The sequence below is a fragment of the Mesoplodon densirostris genome, chromosome 9, assembly GCF_025265405.1.
Source record: "Mesoplodon densirostris isolate mMesDen1 chromosome 9, mMesDen1 primary haplotype, whole genome shotgun sequence".
Lineage (NCBI taxonomy): Eukaryota > Metazoa > Chordata > Mammalia > Artiodactyla > Ziphiidae > Mesoplodon > Mesoplodon densirostris.
Window position 1 is genome coordinate 44,110,352 of NC_082669.1, and position 23,937 is coordinate 44,134,288.

At 39.6% G+C, this 23,937-nt stretch overlaps 1 protein-coding gene across 2 annotated transcripts in view; it reads left to right on the forward strand.

The window, feature by feature from the left end:
• The first annotated feature begins 262 nt into the window (after nt 1-262).
• The window catches only part of CRPPA (CDP-L-ribitol pyrophosphorylase A), a 310,026-nt gene continuing 286,351 nt past the window's right edge, over nt 263-23,937 (forward strand). The window contains exons 1-2 of one of the 2 annotated variants that reach the window (XM_060108033.1): nt 263-846; nt 12,332-12,608. In XM_060108033.1, the coding sequence (XP_059964016.1) occupies nt 590-846; nt 12,332-12,608 (534 nt within the window). In that variant the 5' untranslated portion in view covers nt 263-589. The remainder of the gene's footprint in view (nt 847-12,331; nt 12,609-23,937) is intronic. The other variant, XM_060108032.1, reaches the window with a different exon arrangement.

The following is a 23,937-nucleotide window of genomic DNA, read 5'->3' on the forward strand; positions in this document are numbered from 1 at the left end:
TCCCCAGGTGTTTCCAATTTGCAGACAAATTTGGGAACGGCTGCAGTTTGGCTTACTGATATTTCATAATAACATTTGCCCATCCACCTGTCTTTACCCGAGATGGAACCAGGATGCTTCATGAGCGAATGAAAGCCAGATAACTAAGGTGCACATTTTTCTGTCCCATCTCGTGGCTCGCATCCAAATCTCTTCAAGGGGAGAGGAATGGGAGGGAGTCCTGACCCCTACTGCCTGCGCACAGCTGTTAAGGTTTAAGGAGACCCTTAGGCATATATAAGGAGGGCTGACACTTCCACCTGCGGCGACTGCTGGGCCTGCCAGAGAAGAAGCCGAGAGCCGGGAAACCCAGCCCTTCCGGGGCGCTGGGCTCGGGACAGAGGCCGAAGACGCGCCGGGAGGGAAGACCGGCAGCTGGATCGTCCCCCGGGGCCGTACAACGGCCTGGCCCGCGCGGCTCGGGTGGGCGCTGCCTGTGTGCGCTCTTTGCCCTCGCCCGCCCTCCCCGCTGCGACCCCAGCCTAGGGCAGGAGCAGAGCCCAGGCGCAGTGGCCTGGGGCGAGGAGAGCCCGCCCCGCCGCCCGCCGCCATGGAGTCATGGCCGCCTGGCGGCTCTGGGCCCGCGGGGGCCGGGCCTCGCCTGCGCGGCTTGCGCGGCGCCGACCTGGCGGCCTCGGCCTCCTTGCTGAGCGGGGCCGGGGCCGAAGCCGGGTGCAGCGCGCCGGCCGTGGCTGCCGTTTTGCCGGCGGGGGGTAGCGGGGAGAGGATGGGCGTCCCCACCCCGAAGCAGTTCTGCCCCATCCTGGAGAGGCCGCTCATCAGCTACACCCTGCAGGCCCTGGAGAGGTAATGCGGCGTCAAGCGCGCCTTGCGGTCCCCGGCCCCCTGCTCCCCGCCCTCAAGCCCAGGGCAACCCGCGAGCGGCACCTGCTCCAGTAGCTGTGCTCGCGCTGGCACCCGCTCTCGGCGGATGGCGGGGCCGGACTCCACCCGCTCGGTCATTCCAGTTCGGGCTCCATTCCCGCTAGCCCTTCACGGAAGGGGAGCTCTGGCCCTTTAACAGACGGGCGCGGAGCCTGGGGCTGCCCCGCCGGGACTGGGGCTTCCCCACGGAGCCCTTTACTGCTCCAGCCGCCGGCCTGTGGAGCTGCCCTCAAGACTGACTGGGTTAGCGCGGGGGACGTTTAGTTCCAACCCCGGGGCCTGTGGGGACTAATGGGAAGCTGGTTTAGGAGTCTCCCTGTCCCTGTCCCATATTCTGTCTCACGCTCATTCTTCACTCTCAGCGGCTATCTTCGCGCATGCGTGGGTGATGAGTTGCAAATTAGATTTAAATCTAGTTGCAAACTAGATTTTACTTGCCAATATAGTTTTATGGGCCTTTGGTCATTCTTTTTATCAACTATTAACAAATATTAACTGAGGATCTGATATGAGACATACTGTGCTAATTACTAGGTACTGAAGGTGGACCGAGAAGCAGGATTTAATCCAAACCTTTCCGTGGTGGAAACGGATTTAAGGGCGCTAACTACATGCTGTATCTTCGAAAACGGACTAGCTGGGGAAATGGAGGGAAAAGGAATGGGATAAGGAGGACCAGGGGAGTAGTAGTGAGGATCGAAGGAGGTGAAAAGGAAGGGTATGTTATTTTAGCTTGTTTTTAGCCGTGTGTAATGGCTGGAGGGATGGGAAGCGGGGGGAGTACAAAGGTCCACATAGGTGTTGTTATGGTGTTTAAATTTATAGAAGCCAGTGTGGAGCTGTGGGAATATGTTTTCACGTGGATTGACATGAACCATTTGCTTTAGGCGGCTTTAATGAAGACGAAGCTAATGAGGTTCTAGTCAAAGGACAGTAGCATGTTATCCGGAAAACAGACCCCTACCTCCCACGCTTTCACACACCCCAGAAGCCAAGGGCCCCAGTTGCTTTGCATATGGTAATTTTTCCAGATGACACTATTCAGAAAGTAAGTGGAAGTGTGAAGACCCATAATCACCTTTGATTCGGAGGCTGGTGGTTACATGTGAAACTCATACAAACATTGAAAGCCTTCTAGGTGCTTCTTCCGCTTCTGTAGTTTTCCATTTCTCTGAGTAGTTGATTCATGCTCCTCCAATATTCCAGTGTCACAGATATTGTGACAACGTAGCTCATTTATGCAGGTAATATTAGGGGACACAATAGAGCTCGGCTAGCAGGATCTTTATCTATTAAGCATTTAGATGTAAGGGAGTGCAGACGTTTCTACGTTGAGTTTCCTTCGTATGGAGAAAAACGCCACAAAACTTCTGTATTTGCAGTTTTGCCTCTTCTGAGGCAGCAGGAGATAGGTGGATATTAAAAAATATCAGTTTTAAAGTACAAGAATGTTCTCGAAAGGCCTTGTTGATGTAAAATAAGATGGAACACTTCTGTTTTTACTTAATTTGATCACACCAGTAATAAAATCCTAATAGCAGTAGTAACTAATCAAAACCTCCGTTTTGAAATACTTCCGGGATCATTCTTTGTAAACTATTAGAATGCCTGAAGAATTTATGGAATATGGTTATTTTGGAGTGTGTCTCAGGAAATCCTTGGAATCCTTGTATCACAGGGATGTATATATGGGTGCTTCTTAGCCATTTGCCAAATGAAAGCCCTTCTATTGGTAAAAGATGAGCTCAGTAGACTGCTGATAGTTCTCCTAGAGTGTGGTGCTAAACGGCCTAGGTCATTTCATCCTGAAAGATAAATTATGGAAGTTCCTGTCTTTTGGAACTGAGGGTCAATGTAAAGAACTAAAGAGGATTTAGAAGGAGGTTACCCCTGAAGTTTGGCCCCAAAATGGGATAGGGAAATGCAAAAAAAATGACTAGTTTGGTTTTCAGTTAATGCCATGTAAACATTTATTTCTACTCATTGACTTACCTACCCAAAGCAAGTAAAAATGTATAGCCATACAAAGGAAACATGAAAGCAAAAGGAGGTGGGGCAGATAAGAGAACAATAAAGCTCTAGAAGAAAGGAGGTGGAGAAGTGGTAACCAGTCAGTTTTAACAGGCTCAAGCCTGTTAAAGCCTTGAGGTAGAAGAGCTGTGAAGGAAGCAAGTTGATTGCAGTCATAGAACCTTGGAAAGGCTCAGGAGTTAAAAGTACCAATTAAGGTAGGGTAGACAGAGAACAACTGTCTACAGAAAAAAAAAACAGGCTCCCAGATCCCTGTCAGAACACTGAGGGCTTAGCCTCAGGCTCAGAACCAGCACAGCCAATGGCAGAGTGAAGTGCTCCATGGCCATAGAGAAATTAAGAGCCACATTGTCATTTTCGAATGAGATCCTTAGCACTTAAGGTAGACTCAAGGAAGTACTTTACTTTTCAAACGTGCTACTCATTAAAGCACCTGTCTTTGCATAACTGAGAAGTTGGAGGAGACATTGAGAGGTTTGTCTTGTGAATTGTCTGGGACTTCATATTGTTTTTCTGCTTCAGTTGAAATTGGAAAAATCCACATTTTTCTAGTTTAGCCACGGTTTACTTGTGTGCCGTTGAAATTTCTTAAACTAATTATCAGATGAAATGAGATTTAAAAGAATCTCTGAACCCACAAATCTTTTTTTTTTTTTTTTTTTTTTTTGCGGTACGCGGGCCTCTCACTGATGTGGCCTCTCCCGTTGCGGAGCACAGGCTCCGGACGCGCAGGCTCAGTGGCCATGGCTCACGGGCCCAGCCGCTCTGCGGCATGTGGGATCTTCCTGGACCAGGGCACGAACCCGTGTCCCCTGCATCGGCAGGCGGACTCTCAACCACTGCACCACCAGGGAAGCCCGAACCCTCAAATCTTAAACATGTTGGCTAAAGGCTTTCACTGGATCAATGGAGGCTCAAAGTCCATCTGAACTAGTTGTATGTGTGTGTATATATTACAATTAGCTTTTATATGTGTAGAAGAATATATATGTTTATATGTTCACAAAGTATATTGAGATTATGCACCTTGTTCAGATCTTCATTACAGGCGTTATACTAAAAGGATCAAGTGTAACTAATTTGTAGGTTGTAGTAAGAACAAAGTTCTTCAGAAGTTGACTGAAAACATTTCTAAGAGTTTTAAAGTTTCATTTTGGCCTTTTAAGGGGAATTAAAATATAAATTGAACCACAGATTATAACTTGAAGAGAACTTTGATTTTTCTTATTTTGTTAACAAGGAACTGAGGTCAAGGGTATTAATCCTTCTCATAAAGAGTTGTGACCTGAGTTTGCAAAAGGAAGCGTTGTTCTAAGAAATCATGTGGCAGTGGTATTACTGGCAGGGGCATAAAGCTCTGACAGTTCGGTTGTAAGATCTACTCGCAGTTGATTAACTGATATCTAAATTTTACAGGTTAAAAAAAAATGTATTCCCAGGTCTGAAATAGGAAGTAAAAATTCCTGCTGGCAGTCTAATTTCTGGCTTCAAATATCTAGGGAAAGTAAGTGTTATTAAGGAGAGCTGGTTAACCTGGAATAGCTAAATAGACTCAAATGACAACTACAGTGAAAGCAAGTCAGAGAGGCACACTTTGGTCATGCTTATTCAGACCCCTGGTGGCTGTGGACTAGGTGGGAATTTCCCTGACAGTAGATTTGAACGAAGTCAGGCACAGCCCTCTCCATAGCTCATGAGGTTTCTTGAGTTCTTGAGGACACTGCTTAAGATGTTTCTTGATAAGGTTTCATGCTCATCAAAACCTGTTATTATAAATTGGCTTCCCATAGAAATCTTTTGTAGGAAGAAAATATGCTGTTGCATTGGTAAAGAACTTTGCGGACGTTGTGATCGTAACGTGTATCGTTGTATATTAATAGTTGGCATTCAAATTCATGTTTCAGAGCCTTTTTAGTTTGGTTAATGTGAGTTAGGCTCCTCGAGTCTGATAAATCCAGATGAAAAATTCATTTTGTCAATTTGTATGTTCTGGAAACCATGGATTTTGTGATTGAGACTGGGTGGCTTTCTTATTACTTGGAAAATCGATGAAAGTCCATTTTTAGTAACTGTTAAAGACTCCATGGTGTTTTTCAGTGGATTAACTTCTGGCTTATTTGATCTTCTGAAAGTTTTCTTTTAATATTTTTTGTGTACTTAAAAAAATTGTTCTGTCTTACTGTGTTTCTGAAAACCACTGCAAATTCTGTTAGAACAAGAGAATAGAAAGCATAAATGTTAATCCAAATGAGCAATACTGATTGCTTGAATTAAGCTGAAAGTAGGAATAGAGTAGGGAAGACAGGAGAAATATTTAGAAGATAGGAATTGGCAATTTTTAGTGATTAATTATACTAAGGATTCAGAAAAAGAGATGAATTTAGGATGCTTTTGAGTGATTGCTCAGATATATGAATTTGACTTAAACATTTTGTCTGGATGCTTCATTAATAAAAGGGTTAAGTCTGAGGGTTAAGTCTGAGTCAAGGAAAGGAAGAGGCCTGTATTGTAGAAGAAATAGAGTGGGGGCCTCCCTGGTGGCGCAGTGGTTGAGAGTCCGCCTGCCGATGCAGGGGATACGGGTTCGTGCCCCGGTCCGGGAGGATCCCATATGCCGCGGAGCGGCTGGGCCCGTGAGCTATGGCCGCTGGGCCTGCGCATCCGGAACCTGTGCTCCGCAACGGGAGAGGCCACAACAGTGAGAGGCCCGCATACCGCAAAAAAAAAAAAAAAAAAAAAAAAAAAAAGAAATAGAGTGGGACTGTGTTTTGCACAGGTCAGAGGATTGGAGATTTCAGTTCCCATTGGCCCCCCTGTGGCTACTGTGAGACAAGAGAGAAGACCAAGACTGGTAGTCTGGGCTTGACCAGGGGGAGCCTTTATGGGCCATATTAAAGAGCCTTGACATTGTCAAGGCGGTCAGGAGCCAGCCCCTTCACACCAGTTTGGTATTTTCCTTCTAAAATATCAGGGTGTTTATGGAGAAGGAGGAATCAATGAATTATGGCCACAGGACAATCCCGAGGCCTAATTTCCATGACAACTGTCCTGTCAGTGCGCCGCAGCCGTCACCGTCCCTTGGAGCCAAACTTCTGCAGCCTGGGTGAGAGCACTTAAGGAGTGTTAACAGGGCCTGATTTTTCCATCTGTTTTTATTTATGTTAAATATTTATTTATTTGGCTGTGCCAGATCTGTACTTGTGGTGTGCGGGATCTAGTTTCCTGACTAGGGATCGAACCCGGGCCCCCTGCATTGGGAGTGTGGAGTCTTAACCGCTGGACCACCAGGGAAGTCCCTGCATCTGTTTTTTAAAAACATTTGTTTAAATCTACTTTCAACTGATCTGGTTGAACTGTCTGAGCACAATATACCTGTAAGTAATATTTATTTTTAAAATATAATACACATATGAATAGAAATATATTTAAATATAATAAATCTTAAAATATTCTGGGAGAAGATTACATCTGAGATACTGTATTTTTTCCTCAAAATGTCGGTAGGTGTAATGGAGCTTGAGGTTAGGTTTGTATTTGCCTATGGAATGTGCTAGGAAGAAAATACTCAGCACTTGATAAAATCCAGCTACAGGGGGTTCAGTGTGGCCTTGCCTTCGGCTAAGGAGGTCGACCAGATTCATTTATTCAGCAAATATTTGATCACTAGGCACTGTGTGAGGTACTTAAGGCCTTTCTTAGTGCCATGATTCTACATATTAAATTTTAATACTGTAAAAGGCTTTTAATTCTATAACTAGAAAAGTATGTGAATAAATCCTTTGAAACACAAACAGTACTTATAAAGGCTTGCAAGTGCTGGATGTATGCTTGGTTGCTGAACAAAATAGCATAACAAGCCCATTATCCCTTAAGAGTTGTGTAAAACAGCTTTCCGAACTTTTTTATTGTGACCTGTTATAAGAATTAGATTTTGCTCATGACTCAGTGACACATACTTAACTACATCCAACATATTTGGAAGAGAATTTCATGAAAACAATCTGTCCTTACTACTTGGTATGCGTTCGAATTTTACTATTGTATTAATTTTATTGACTCAAAACTGTTAATCTTAACTTACAAAATTGATTTGATGATACTCTAATGGGTCCTGAAATCTGCAGTTTGAGAAACACTTGTTTAAAACATTTTTCTATTTAGAGCCTCATAAAATTGTTTCAGAAGTCTTAGGCCACGAGTATATCTGTCTAATCTATATCTACTTTTTTGGACTGCTTTCTGTTTGTTGGAACATAGGTAATCATTTTATAGATATTTTAAGGCATTCCAGTAAAATTGGGATTGACTTTTGAGAGTTCATTAACTCAGATGTTTGAATGACTACTGTCAAGCAATGTCCTATCTTTCTCCATCTTCATTATTCTATATTTTAAATTAACATTTAATTTCATGTAATTTTGGTCAAAAAAGCAACATGTCTTTAAAAGTTGCTTTTAGCTTTTTTTTTCCTGATAGAATAGACTATGGAAAGTAAAAGGTGATAGCTTAGGGCACACGTTAAGCTCTTGCCTTAGAAAAAAATCCTGTCCACTGATATAGTTGAACATGTACTTAAAACTTCTCTATTTAAAAAAACAAACTTAGTGTGATGTCCTATTAATAAACTAAATAGATTTGATTACTTTTAAACTTTTCTATAAACTCGAGCACGTTTTATTACTAATTGTTTAAGCTTCCTCTTATCTATTCATTGATTCATTTAACAGATACTTCTTGATACATAGTCTGTGAGGTCAAGAATTCTGCTGGTGTTTGTTATTGGATTACCAGTGACTAGTATAATGTCTGGCAAATGACAGATGCTTACTGGATGTTTTCTGAATGACTAAATGAACACATAAATGAAGGAATACTTATTCTTAAATTGTAAGAAATAAACTTGACCATTTTTTGACCAGAAATGCAGCATTATTGTTCAAAATAAATGAATTGCTGGGGACATGACGATCCAGACGTGATTTTTTTTTTTTTCTCTCATGGATTTTTTGACCTCAGTGTTAGTGCTTTTACAGAGGTTTATAGTGTGAGCTCCAAAGTCATACTGGGGTATACCCAGGTCCCTTCATTTCCTAGCTGTATAATCGTGGGCAGATCACTGCCTCTGTGCCATCTGTGAAATGGAGATAATAGGGATTTCTTTCGGAGCCGATGTGACTATTAAGTGAAATATTACAGACATGCTCCAAACAGTACATGGCACTTAGCCAACAATTAATACATCTTAGTTGCTATTGCTACTATTAATATTACTGAAAGCATAGTATGTGCCAAGTCCTGGGATATAGTCTTTGCTTACTGTGAGTTGGCAGCCTAGTGAGGGAGGTAAAATTGAAAGAGTACAATGCTTGATGAGACCCTAGCGGTAAGAGTACTCTGGGAGCTGAGAGCAGAGATGCCGCACCCAGACTGTCAAGGAAGGCTTGCTGGAGGAAGCCACATCTGAACTGACAGCTAGGAATAGTAGGACTCAGCCAGGTGTGGGTGGGGGTGGAGGAATGATGAGGATGGGGGATAATGTTGAGAGGCAGAGGAAGCAGCATAAGCGGAGACCTGGATGTGAGACAATGTGGCGGTCAGAGAAAGAGGGGCGTGGCAGAGACCATGTGGTGCAGGGAGAAGAAGGCTGAGATCAGGTCTTGAAGTGTCCTGCTCAAGAGCCAGCAGGGGATGGCCTAAGGTTTACATTTGAGCGAAGTCATCTAGAAATGGTAAGAGTGGATTGTGTTGATTAAGTGAGGAGGAGGAGACGAGCTAAGAGGCCATTGCAGAAATAATGGGAGAGATGGCTGCCTGGGTCACAGCTGTGCCAGGGGAGACAGAACCTTGGGAAACCTTACATCTAGCGGGCACTGAGGAACTGTCACTTGATAAAGACTTGGTTAAGCACAGTATAAGTTTTAAACTATGTAAATAGAGTAAGTTCTAGCAGTGTTAAATTTGCAGTGATAGAAGTGGGGGATGGATGGATTACAAAGCAACCTACACTTAGTCATATTCCAGAATCCTCCTCATTGCCTATTCACATAACTACATATTTTCTGGTCTGGTATTCTGTGAGTGGTGTTGCTTTGCTTTGCTTACGATTAAAATTCCCCCAAGGTGTCTGACAAAACATAAGTAATCCCAGTCATCCTTGGAGCCTTAGAATCTAGAAATCAGAGTAAAGAGTCAAACTCATTGAAACAAAACAATCAGCAAACAATATATTGCAGAGGGAAGTCATTTTCATTGATTTTCATTCTCTCTTCAGGTTGATGAGCAGAGCTTTCTGTTTTCATAATCCTTCAAACTATGCTATGTTGTAAGATCCTGGTAGATGAGACAGACAAATCATTTATTGATAAAACAAGTAATTATCGAGTACCTACTAGGCGTAAAGCAATGGGCAAAACTGCTATTTCCTTGCTATCATGGAGCTTACATTCTAGAGGATGGAATGTTGTATTTTGATGAAAAATGGTAAAAATATTTTAAAGTATTTTTTGGCATCAGATGGCAGTATAGGAAGATAAAGTACGATGTATTTGTGTATCAGATCCTTCTGATGTTTCCCACATGAGATAGTATAGAGTGTGAGGATTACATGAGTTAAAACATGACTAATGCTTAAGACTTACTAAGTTAATTGATGTTAGCTATTTCATATTAAGTGATAAATTATTTATTTTGCCAGTTTTTCTTACTGACTCAGGAGGATTATTACCTCCAACTCAGGAAGATTACCATCTCTTAAATCTCATCCACAAGCACCATCTGATAGACAGGCTACCATCATTGTCTTGCTCGGACTTCAGCAGCAGCTTCCTACCTGGTCTATCCGCATGCTTTCTCTACCCAATCTATTCTCCATCTTGCACCAGAGTAAAGTTTATGCTCTAAAATTAGAAGCTGCAATCACTCCTGTAAACATTTCCGTGGAACTAAGTGGCTTAAAGCAACATACATTCTTAAACTTTTCGATGTCAGAAGTCAAAAAATCGGTTTCACTAGGCTAAAATAAAGGTGTTAGCAGTGCTGTGTTCCTTTTGGAGGCTCTTGGGACAATCCATTTACTTGACAGATGGCAATCCATTTACTCTCTCAGGTTCTGGAGGTCACCTGCATTCTGGGACTTATGGTCCTGTGTCATAATGAGTGCTGCATTTGTTACCACATCTTCTCCCTCACTCACTTGCTTTTCTTTCACTGTTAAGGACTCTTGTGATTATATTGGACCCACCCAGATAGCCCAGGATGATCTCCAACTCAAGATCCTTAACTTAATTACATATAGAAAATTCTTTTGATAAGTAGGTTTACATATTCACAGGTTTTGGGAATTAGGTGATGGACATCATTTGGGGGTTATTATTCTGCCTACCACAGTTCCCATTATGTCATTGAACAGCATAGAATACTGGGGGAGGTGAGTATTAATTTGAGTGTAAATGTCCTGCATAAAGCTTTTCTCTAGATTCCTATTTTTTAAGATTAAAGACTAGAACCCCTAATATGGCCTTGGAGGTCTCCATGGCCTAGCCCAGCCCATCACTTGTCTGGTCCTCCAGCCTCTTCATGGGCTCGTCTCTGTGCTTAAAGAACTCTCCTCCATTTCATCCTAGTTTCTCAGAACCTTGCTACGGCCTCTGCTTAAACCATCCCTCTCTCTCTCCCTCCAAATCCTTTTGCCTATTTTCCTGCCTCTTGCCACTTGAAGAGAAAACTCTGCTTCTTTAGGGAGCATTATCTTGGCCTTCTCTGTGCTGGTCAAATATTGTGCTGCATGCAATCCTGGAGCCTGGACCTCTCCTTCACAGCACTTTATTGCAGCTTGCAGTTGTTGGTGTTCTTTTTTTACCTGTAAGCTCTATGAAAGCAGTAACTATTTCCATTGTATACTCAATTCTGATCATTTATTCAGTGCTCAATAAATATTTGTTAGAGGAATGGACTTAAAATGAAAGGATTGTGTGCCCTGAAGTTTTGGTTGTGTGCATCAGTGTAGTGCTGTTGTAGCCACAGGCAGAATGGGGTTTTGGGTTATAGGAAGGGTTTGCTCAATGGCAGAAGGTAGGAGATGGTTAATTGTTGAGTGAAGCAACCCAGTGTTTTTCATTTATCGCTAGTTAATTTCATTATTCAGTAATTTTCAGACCCTTCTTTCATCTCTTTAAAAGTGAGTACAAGACTTAACTGTCTAGCATGAACATGTAGCATCTCAGAGGCTAAGAATGCCATTAAATTTTAAAGTGAGGGCCTCCCTGGTGGCGCAGTGGTTGAGAGTCTGCCTGCCGATGCAGGGGACGCGGGTTCGTGCCCCGGTCTGGGAGGATCCCACATGCCGCGGAGCGGCTGGGCCCCTTGAGCCATGGCCGCTGAGCCTGCGCATCCGGAGCCTGTGCTCTGCAACGGGAGAGGCCACAACAGTGAGAGGCCCGTGTAATGCAAAATAAATAAATAAATAAAATAAAATAAAATAAAAAATTTAAAGTGGCCTTTAATCAGAGTTGATATCATGGGCCAGAGGCAGTTTTCCTGGCTTGGGCCCGTCAGCTGAGGACCTTTGAGTGTATAATCCTGTTAGCCTCTGTTAACACTGGTCTTCAAGAGAATTCTGCTCAACTTTACTGCAGCCACTGCCACTCAGCGCTGTGGACTGTTAGCATTTGTATGTCAGTAGGTCTAAGAAAGTGTTTCAGAACAGAAGAATTGCTTTGTTTTGTATCTGACTCAACAGATGGATTCCTTTAATTTTATATTTCATTAAAATATGAGTTTTCTCTTTTATTTGAGCCTGATTTATACTTATACAAACTTAATTAGCATAATTTCCCTATTTAAGCTAAAACATTTCACCTTGATGTAGGCAAAGTTTAGTTCAGCTATCCAGCTTTGTTGCCAAATCAGTGGATTTCTTGAAAGAGACAGAACTTGTGGAATTCAAAAGTGCTTTGGGTTGTTCCTATTTAATGGAGAGAATTATTTGGGGAAAAAAAGCAATTTAAATGCATAATCTTAAATTTTTTCTCTCGGTCTACTGATGAATATGCTCATTATTTAAATTTAAATTAAGAGATCTGTGATACATATCTATACCTCATCTATGCTTTGTAATGTAGGTACTTTCACACTATGTATTGAAAAATACTACTTATTTATATTCATGTTTCTATAGTATGAAAAATTCAAATTCTTAATCAACCCCTTTACTAGACATGATTAAAAATGCATAACATTGACTTAGTTAATAGCTTTCCGTTTTTAATGTCCCTATGAAGATATATTAGTAGTAATTAGTAACTCAGTTTTGTTACTAGCTTAACTTTAGTTGTTTAAGAATCAATTGATATGAAATGTGTGCATACTTTCCTTATAGAGTATCTTGGATAAAGGACATTGTTGTGGCAGTAACTGGAGAGAACATGGAAGCAATGAAGTGTATTATTCAGAGGTACCAGCATAAAGGCATCTCTCTGGTTGAATCTGGAGTGACACGCCACAGGTCAATTTTCAATGGACTAAAAGCACTGGCAGAGGATCAGCCCAACTGTAGACTCTCAAAGCCAGAAGTAGTGATTATCCATGATGCTGTGAGACCATTTGTTGAGGAAGATGTCCTCCTTAAAGTTGTCACAGCTGCCAAGGAACATGGGGTAAGTATTGAAATACTTCTGAGAATGGATAAAAGGGGCAAACGCTATAGCACATATTCATTTGCTGGATTTTGATGGAATTATATTCAATATTTAAATGTCAAGTTAATTAAAATGGGAAAGATGACATAAGACATTATGCTAATTTGTTTTAGGAAGTTTATATTATTATAGATCGTGAGACTGTTCTGGAATTTCTTTTACTAGGTAGTCATTTATCATAATGTAATATGAGCTATTTGGAGAAGAATGCAATAATGTCATTAGAGTATGGATATGAATGGATGGACCTTAGCTGCATATTTAATTTCATTCCTTTACCTAAAAATGCCTAAGAGGGACTTCCCTGACAGTCCAGTGGTTGGGGCTCCGCGCTTCCAGTGCAGGGGGTGCAGGTTCGATCCCTGGTCAGGGAACTAGGATCCCACATGCCGTGGCATGACAAAAAAAAAAAAAAAAAAAGCCTAAGAATCTTGTAGGAGTCTAGGAGCTATGTGACTTAAAGCAAAAAAACCCCAAACAGACTTGGCTCATTTCACCCAATTTTTGTTTTAATTTTTTAGAAGTGGTTTATTTTTTTAGCACAAACAGCCAGGCAAGATTTTCACACCCCTTAAAGTGAATAATCTTAGGATGAAGAATTCTGGGTTCACTTCTCTTTCACCAAAATAAACACAGGATAGCAAAAGATCTATTGTAATCTTTGGAACATATTTGTTTTTTTAAAAATTACTGAGTAAAATCCTGTAAATGACATCATAGATACTAAACTTAAGTTTGCAGTCTAAATTTGAGACTTAGTGAAAATTTATGGCCCAGACTTAGTATAGTGTAATAGAAATAGGCTGTAGAGTTGGACGGACTGAGGCCCAATTCTGTTTTTTCTAATTATTAGTAGTATAATATGTTCAACTTTCTCAACTTCTTTGAGCTTATTTTCCTTTTAAAAATATAGATGCTGACTTGTAAGGTTGCTTTTAGGATTGGAAATTGTATATATGTTAACTACATAGTAAAGTGCTAAGCATTTAAAGTGGTATTACTGTAAGAATAATTATAATATCTCAGATAATATTTTCCTTCAAAGATTGTAGACCAATGGAAGGAGTCATCTAAGCCTTCCTAGCCATCTGGGTGGCCAGGAAGTTATGAAATACTCAACTGGGAAAGATAGCCTGATTTCTATTTAGTTATCTATATGTATTTGGATTTTCATGTTCAGGAAATTGCTCCTAATTTCATCTTTCTACAACATGAATTTCTTTTACATTTAGACCTATGTAAGAATTCCACAGGTAAAATGAAACATTTTTCTTATTTTTAATATAACTTCTAAGTGGTATTTTGATGTAGTGAAAATTATGGCTCAGGAACATTAGTGACCACAAAACTTTCTGACGGCTCCTGTGTTTTTTGTGACCTCTTCCTCTTTTCCAGGCTCCTAGATTGTGGAAGAGACAATTTGGCCAGGTGCAGGGGTGATGAGGAGGAATAAAACAAGAAAGGATTTATAACTTTTAAGAATTTGAGTAAAACTTTACAAGTTTGAAAGTTCTTAGGGAAGACTATATAATTTGGGCAGTTAGAAAGTCTAAGGCATACCACAGTACAAATAAATTATGGCTCTTTGCCTGTGTTACCTTTTCGGAAAATAGCACTTAAAACTCATTGTGAAAATCAAACATTCGGGTTTTTTGAGTACTCAGAGAATTTCTAAGATTGTTTATAAAGTGATTCTTTTGGTAGTATGTCTGAAAGGCAAAAGATTAATTTGCACCAATTAATATGCTGAAAATATCATTTAACAGGTGACTAATAAAACATAAACATGTATAGCAGTTCGGTGGTTTTTTGTTAGTTGCAGATTTGTCAGAATTGCTTTTAGACTCTAATTTTCTTAAGTTGTTAATCAGAATATAATTTGTAAGATTCAGTCTCATTATGCCTTCTAAATAAAACAAATTATGTTTTAATTAAATCTGAAACTTTCCAAATACATTGAAAAGCTGGTTTAAAGCAAAATCTTTACAACTAATTTAAGAAAACTTCAGAAATTTGGGGTCTAAGAAATACTGCCTTGTTTTTGATGGTGTTAAGGGATAATTTTCATAAGTATAAAATCATTATTTCATGCAGTTATAAGGAGCATGTTAAGGAGTTTATTGCCCTCATTAATGAGGGAACCAGACAAATGTTACAATTGAGAGGAGAACAAATTTATATGGAATAAAGGAATGTTGAAATTAATTCACAAATAGACAAAACTTTTTTTCCCCACGGGTCGAGGGGTGTCAGTTGAACCTTCACTGGGCAGAATCTATTGGCAAGTTTACAGGCAAGAATGATTTTCCATTTACTATCAGTTATCTATAATTTTTGAGAGTTGTAAAAGAGCTCAAGGGCAATGAAAAGCTGGTTTCTGCTAATCAGGAAGGGTTTGCTCTAAACACTACAGTTTTCAATTGGGGACGCTTATTTTGCTTATTCTCATTTCCTTAGAATGTTGAGGATAGTGACCCAGTAGCCTCAGGAAATTTAGGCACTACTTTCTGCCACCTCTCCTACCCTGTTCTAAATTTTAATCCTAAAAACAAAAACACAACTAATTGAGATGTACTACTAGTAGTTGAAGTTCTTGAATTGGTGGGACGTATTGGCATCGTTTTAACCTCAGGTCAAATCGCAGAAAACTGGTCTGAATTAAATTCTATAAAGAAAATAGTGAAGATTTTTGCTTAGAACTACCAGACAAGTGTTTGCCTGGGAGTCCTTTGAACTCATTCTCCTTTGTTATTTTAAATTGTGTTTTATAGACTCTCAACTGATTGTCCTGTTTTCTTACCTCTTTTCAAACCCTACCCAAAAAGGTCCCTTTCAGATAAATCATTTTCTGAATAAATGAGACACTGTGACAGCCCCCTGGTGGGTATGCAGGCTTAAGATAATGGTGATATTTTAACTTACATTACATTTTGGTTAAAAATCCAAATTAATGATGATGTACTACTTCAAGACACTAAGATGCCCCAGAATTAAGGCTGACATTAGGTTGTCTGCATATAGGGGCTCAAAATGTTGCTAGAACCCCAGTTCTTTTCTCTTCTCCGTGTATGCTCCATTCTTGGGTTCCACAGAGGCAAGATGACTTCAGTAAGGCAGCTTTTATAATTTCTTTTACTTTTGCTTTTCATTTATTTTCTTTTACTTTTATTTCTTATTTCTTTTACTTTTGGTAGGGTTGGTCAGAGTATGAAATTCTAAGTGTACAGTTATTTTTTCCCCAGTACCTTGAAAATATATTATGCCATTGTCTCCTGACTTTAATATACCTTTGAGAAGTCTACTAACCAGTCTAATTGTATCCCTTGAAAGTAATCTGCCTTTTCTGTCTGGTTGCATGTAAGAATTTTTCAGGTTTTGTGCAGTGTCTCTGGTATTTCAATATATGAATCTTTTTTCCCTTGCTTTGGACTTTTTGTCCTTTATGAATTTTATGGTTTTTTAAAATCAATTCTAAAAAATCCTAAGGGATTATCTTATTGAATATTGACCTTGTCCCATTTCCCAACTGACAGCTTTTTTTCTTCTTTATCTGTATGCATCTATATATGATAAACCTTATCCTGTCCTCATGTCTCAACTTTAGTATTTTCTACTTGTTCTCGTGGACTGCCTCATGGGTAATTTCAGTTTTCTATTTCATTCTTTAGTTCTAATCTTTTGCTTAAGGAGTTTTACAATTGTAATAATTATCAATTTCTAGGAGTTCTGATTGGTCTTTTTCTATTTTGCTTTTCTGTTTTGTCTTTCAATATTTAAACATTTTATACATTGTAGCTAATAGTAATTCTTGGTAGTTTAATTCTCCAGCTCTTCAATTCTATTCACTTTTGCTCATGATGATTGGTGTCCTCCTTTGCAATTTGGATTGTAAGCCCATGTTTGGCAGGACTCGATCAGCAGGAATCCTCTGGGCATGGGATGAAGGTATGTTTCTGAAACATGAATTAGTGTTCCCTCTGCCAGGGATCCCAAGGGCTTTTCCAACCTGCAGCAACTTTTGTCAATTCTTGGGTTGAAGTTTTGTAGATCCTATGGTGGTGTTAAAACAAATTTCTAACACACGTATAAAGTATAGATGATCATTACCACTTCTCAGAGAAGACTACTCCCACCCCCAGCTCACCCTCCTGCCCACCCCGCCCCAAATCCCAAGCCAGGACAGACAATTTTGCTTTGTCTTTCCTCACTGAGGGCACTTTTTTCTAGTCTACTCTTTAAATGAGTATATAGCTTCTCATGGATTTTTGAGGGCTACAGTTCTAACCAACCAAGTAGCACAGGCTCAAGATCTAATTCCTCATTCTTTCTCATTTCTTAAAACTAAAGCCTCTTGTTAATCCAAAGGTCTCTGCCATCTTACTTCCTTGGTTTCTGGCTATCATGTTAGTTCTAGGGAGTTTTCTTGAGAGTCATACTTTTAAAGTTCTTTTTTAAAAAGGCACTTTAAAAAGTTACTTTTAAAAGCTGTTTATGAATTTTTCTGCATTTAAAAAAAATTGTAATAGGCTTTTCCAAGGTATGTGGTCTGCCATATTGCAAAATAGGAGTCCTTTACAAGTATGAAGTACTTGTATATTTCTGCATAATTATAAGTCAAGAGATGTAGTTATAAGGACATTGTTATAAGGGATATGTTGGAGCACTGAAAAATAAACATGTAGGGAGAATCCTTTTTAGAAGGATTAATAAGCTATTGCATATACTCTAAGAACTGCCAGTAAAGTCTCATTTTCAGTTCATGCTATCAGTAGAGCAACCTCCTAAAGACTTGCTCCTGAGGGGAAGACGTTTAGTTTAGTTACTTGCATATGTTTCTTTCCTGAGCTCTCTGTTTTTGCATCTCTAATGAAGTTTTATCATCTTCTCCCTAATCAACTTCTTACAGTAACAGGTTATATTTATTGCTTCTGCTTCTTCATCTCCAATTCATTGCTCAATGCATTGCAATCAATCTGGCCTCTTTCCCTTCTGACTATTCTGCCTAAAAATCACCTGTAACTTTCCAATTCCCAATTAAATACATTTTCAGTCTTTTGTGTAACAAGGAGTTTGACTGGCTTTTGTCCCTGGTTCCTTGCAGGGAGAATAAATCCTTGAAATTTGTCAAGGGTCTTCATTTTTCATGAGCCCATTGGATCTCATTTGAGCTTATGCTAATAAGATGAGATGACTCAGGATAGAGGCTGGTTACCAGCAAGACCAATGGAGCTTTGAACCAGCTGGATTTTTGGGGTGAGAGGAATGGTGCTGGAGACTGAACTCAGTCACATGCTCAATGGTTTAATTAATCATGCTTACGAAGTGAAATCCCAATAAACTCTGGACACTGAAGCACAGTGGAGAGCTACTTGGTTGGTGAACAATGAGGTGCTGAAAACATGCTGCTCCCTGATTGCTTGGGGGGAGAGCACCATAGAAGCTCTGTGTTCTGGTCTCCCCCCAGATCTCACCGCATGTGTCTCTTCATTTATTTATCTAGTCTGATTTGTATCCTTTGTCATAAATAGGTAATGTAAGTAATCATAATCATATAATCATAATGTGATAAGCATTTTTCCTGAGCTCTGAGTCATTCTAGTGAATTACTGAACTTGAATAGAGGTTGTGGGAACCTCTTGAGTTTGGAGTCAGTTGGTCAGAAGTGTCGGTGGCCTGGGGAACCCCCCTTCTCTCTGGTGTCTGAAGTAACGGCAGTCTGGTTATGAACCATGGGTTTATGCTAACTCTAGGTGTCTGACATCAGAATTGAGTTTTAGAGTACACCAGTGTGTATAGAGTGCCTTAAATTTGACAGTGTTAACTAGCTCTTCCTTGGAACTCTTGCCCCACCTTGGCTTCTGTGACTTTATTCATTCCTCTTACTTTTTTGACCACTCACTTTTCAGATACTTCTTCCCATCCTTTAAATAAGGTTCCTTTAACTATTATTATCACCAAACAAAGTATTTCTGAGCAATCTAAATCATGCCCACAATACTTAATATTGTTTAAATCTACATACCATAAAATGCACTTCTGGGGAATGTGCAATCTGAGTGTTTACACCTGTAAAGATTCTTGTAATTACCACCACAGGTAGCACACAGAACTGTTCTAACACTCTGAAGAATCTCCTCCTGTTGCCCTTAGTATTCAGACCCTTGTTCCTCTAACCCCTGTCAACCACTGATGTGTTCTCCGTTCCTGTTTTTTTGTCCTTTCCAGAATCCATAAATTGAATCATACAACATGTAACTTTTTTTTTTTTTTTTTTTTTTTTTTCTTTTTGCGGTATGTGGGCCTCTCACTGTTGTGGCCTCTCCCGTTGCGGAGCACAGGCTCCGGATGCGCAGGCCCAGCGGCCATGGCTCACGGGCCCAGCCGCTCCGCGGCATATGGGATCCTCCCAGACCGGGGCACGAACCCGCATCCCCTGCATCGGCAGGCGGACTCCCAACCACTTGCGCCACCAGGGAGGCCCAACATGTAACTTTTTGAGACTATTATTTCACTGGGCGCAACACATTTGTATGCACCTATTTTAACTCCCACTGACACACTGTCCCAAATCTCTCTCATTCTCAGGCTTCTCACTTCTGAATTCCAGACCTGCTGTGTTCAACTTCCAGCTAGATAGAACCACTTAACTTTGCCTTTTTCAGTGTCTCTGGAATCATGTGCAGATTGGAATTCATTAATCCTCCCTGATATCTTTCCTTGAATTTCATCCATAGGTAAGAGGGAACCACTGATTTTTGAGGAGGGAATAATAAGACTTGAATTCTACAAAGATGAGACTGTCTGCCTTGTTTGGTAGGTTGACTAAAGGAAGAGTTTGAGGGAAGTGAAATTAGTTTGGGATCTACAGTAATGATGCAGCTGAGTGATGATGAACCCTATTTAAGCCAAATGAAATGGAGAGGGAAGTAGATAGTACTAAAATGTTCAGGGCACTGGACTGCCTGGACTTGAGTAACGGTGTGGTATGTAAGCCATAGGAAATAAGGGACATGTATTTTGTGTGCTTTTAATTTTTCTTTTCCCTGAGGTAGTCCTCATCTCTTCTCTTTAAATCCCTGTGTTCCTGCCCTCCCCACCCTTGCCTCCAAGTTTCTGTGAAATTAGGGTTTAGGCACTGATTTTTTGCTTGCCACATCTTTGCAGACCTATTTATGGAAATGGCATTTGCCTAAGGGTTATGACTGCCTGGGACCTTTTCCACACTGGTTCATGATTTATCTTATCTTTTCACATAAAAGAAGGTCTCCTATACTTCCTGTATTGGATTTTTGCAGTGTGTAAAACAGGGACTTTTTGTATCTGAAAGCAGGCTCCAGGCCTTTGTTTCTTCCTATATTTGAGTATCAGCTTGGCACAAGTTTTCTCAACGTTGGCATGATAGACCTTTTGAGTAAGATAATTCTTTTTTCTTGGGGGGGGGCTATCCCATGTGCCATAGCATAGTTAGCAGCCTTAGTTTTTGTTGGAAAATTGTTAATCTGAAGAGAAACAGTGGAATTTATATAATGAGAAATTTTGACATGGGGTGTGTGTGGGATCTCTTAGGACTGTGCAACATGGCTATTTAGCAATGATGAACAGCGCTTTAGAAATTCTGCTGAAGTTAATGTGTGTGTATGCATCAAGAATATACTTTAGGGCCTCCCTGGTGGCGCAGTGGTTAAGAGTCCGCCTGCCGATGCAGGGGATACGGGTTCGTGCCCCGGTCTGGGAGGATCCCATATGCTGCGGAGCGGCTGGGCCCATGAGCCATGGCCGCTGGGCCTGCGCATCCGGAGCCTGTGCTCCGCAACGGGAGAGGCCACAACAGTGAGAGGCCTGCATACCGCAAAAAGAAAAAAAAAAAAAAAAAAAAAGAATATACTTTAACTACCCAGTTTTATAACTTTATGCAATGTATTCTGGACTGTTTTTTTTAATTTTTAAGTTTTAAATTTTTATTTCATATTGGAATGTAGTTGATTTACAATGTTGTGTTAATTTCAGGTGTATAGCAAAGTGATTCAGTTATACATATAAATATATCTATTTTCCAGATTCTTTTCCCATATAGGTTATTACAGAGTAGTGAGTAGAGTTCCCTGTGCTATACAGTAAGTCCTTGTTGATTATCTATTTTCTATACAATAGTGTGTATATGTTAATCCCAACCTCATAATTTATCCCTCCTCCCTGCCGACTTTTCCCCTTTGGTAACCATAAGTTTGTTTTCTGTTTCAGTTTTGTAAATAAGCTCATTTGTATCATTTTTTTAGATTCCACATATAAGTGCTATCATATATTTGTCTTTCTCTGTCTGACTTCACTTAGTATGATAATCTCTAGGTCCATCCATGTTGCTGCAAATGGCATTATTTCATTCTTTTGTATGGCTGAGTAATATTCCATTGTATATATGTACCACATCTTCTTTATCCATTCATCTGTTGATGGACATTTAAGTTGCTTCCATGTCTTCGCTATTGTAAATAGTGCTGCAAAGAACATTGGGGTGTGTGTATTTTTTCGAATTATGGTTTTCTCTGGATATATGCCCAGGAGTGGGATTGCTGGATCATATGGTAGCTCTGTTTTTGTTTTTTAAGGAACTTCTACACTGTTTTCCGTAGTGGTACAACCATAGGTGTGTGAGTTTATTTCTGGGCTTTCTATCCTGTTCCATTGATCTATTATTTCTGTTTTTGTGCCAGTACCATACTGTTGTGATTATTGTAGCTTTATAGTTTAGTCTGAAGTAGCTAATTCCTCCAGCTCTGTCCTTCTTTCTCATGATTGTTTTGGCTATTCAGAGTCTTTTGTGTTTCCATACAAATTTTAAGATTTTTTTGTTCTAGATCTGCAAAAAATCCCATTGGTAATTTGATAGGGATTGCAGTGAATCTGTAGATTGCTTTGAGTAGCACAGTAATTTTGACAACATTGATTCTTCCAATCCAAGAACATGTCATATCTTTCCATCTCTTTGTGACAGCTTTGATTTCTTTCATCAGTATCTTAGTTTTCAGAGTGAGCTCATCAATGAATTCAGTAAAGTTGCAGGATACAAAATTAATACACAGAAATCTATTGCATTTCTATACACTAACAGTGAAAGATCAGAAAGAGAAATTAAGGAAACAATTCCATTTACCATTGCATCAAAAAGAATAAAATACCTAGGAGTGGATTGTTTTAAAATAGAGATGAAAAAATCACTTAACAGATATTTGACTCTGTATTTGGACATTTGACATAAAGTAGAATTGACCATGGCTAGTAATCGCTTGATCTCTGGGTGGTTGTGGTCATGATGATCCACACTGAAGGTCAGAGTTCAGTCCTGGGTGGGGGTCAGGTAATAAGCTCTCCTGGGCCAAGTGGATCCTTTGTTATCTACTCAAGAGAAAGTTTGGTATTGACTTAAGTCCTATGTCTAAAGAATGAGTGAGGTCTGGAAGAAAACAGTGAGTTCTGATTATTTCTTGGGAAATGTTGACAAAGGTTTAAATTAAGTCCAGGGCAGGTGGTGAACTACTTATTCCCTGACTGCCATGGTCTGAGGTGAAACTTGATCTGTTTCTGATGCTAGAGAAGCTGCTTTGTGAAAGGCTTTTGTTTTGCTTAATTACCTGAAACTATCTACCCTTGCAAATCTGTTCAATTAATTACTTTAAAATGAAGTTTGAAAGGGTAGATTAAGGAAAGATGAGTATACCTAGGAATTAAAGTTTAGTACATATCCAAGTTTATCTCTGATCATATTAGGTTTCAGATAAATGGTATTACTCTAATTGTCCAGAATTAAAGTTTAGTGTACAGTGGGGGCTCCTCGTGCCTTTGTGCTGCATATTCAGGTTTAGGGATACTTTGTAGTGATAGCACAGTTTGGACAGGTTTTTCTAAAACCTATATTTCTATACTGAATAAACTATAGATTCTTTTCTCATAAAAGGAGATGGGAAATATTCTACTATAAAAATGTGAAATAGTCAAAATCTCATAATTGGCAATGATTAGCTTTGAAGACGTTATTCTGTAAACATTTATTAAGTAGTCTCTGAATAAAGATAACTCAGCTAACTGAAATTGTAATTACCTAGTCAGAGGATTTCTGTTGTAGTGTCATAATTAGCTTGAATGCAAATGCCTGAGGAGGGATGCATGTTAGTACCTGCTGTGTTGATGGATGATAAGCATTGTTCAATTTTGCTTTTAAAAGTAAACAGTAGAGGTGGGGTTCTTTATTCGTATTGTATGATTTGTATCTATGATGTTTTCCATGCATTGATATATGGAAATATTTGATAGATTACCCTGAGAGGCACCTAATCACTGGTGCTGAGCTGTTAAGCTTCCATTCAGAGCTCATTATGCTAATTCCCATGGAAACAGTGTGTTTGGTAACTTGGGAATTACATTTTATAAAACAAACTTCTCAGAAAGCTGTATTTTAGAGGCAACTCACTTTGTCCATACTTGGACAGCAGAGGTATTTTCACTTGTGACTCTTTTCTTCGGCTTTTTGTGTAGTGAGACTTAGGAAGCTGGTAGCCACCTTGTGCTTTCAATTGTCTTTATGTTGTGTTACTTTCCAACTGATGTTTTAGCTTCCATAGGAAAGAACCTAGTAATTTCTGCAGTATACTAATCCTATAATGACATCTCAAAAATGAATGATCTCTGCTCTTGAAGTTAGTTTTCAGTAATCAAAATGAGGGTCCATAAATACACATCTTAGAAATTCTCTTTTTAAAAATACCAAAAACAGTCAGAGAACTTCAGACACTTGCAGATCTACCACATGGTATAATAAATAGGACATTACTGGTCACTGTGAAACTCTGTCCCTGCCTTGATCTTGTTTACTCCTCCCAGGTGGATAAACATTATTTTGAACTTTGTTTTCTTGCCCTTGTCTTCAGTTTTGTAGTGTGTATCCCTAAAGAACATACTTGTTAGATTTTATTTTTGTTGAGGTATAATTCACATGTTCGTATGATTTTTAACTGTTTTGTATATATATTTTTTGTCCAGTGTATTGGGGGAAATGTATTCACATTAATCTGTGCATCTATAATGCCTTCATGATCACTACTTCATATGTCACAATTTGTCTGTTTACAGTTAGTGGACATTTGTTTTTAGTTTATGCTAATATGAACATTGCTAGCATGAACAGTGCTACTCATATCTTCTGGTGCACATGTGCAAGGATTTCTCTAGTCAAGATGTGTCCATGTTACCAGCCTTACCAGATGATGCTGAATTATTTTCTAGATTTGTATCA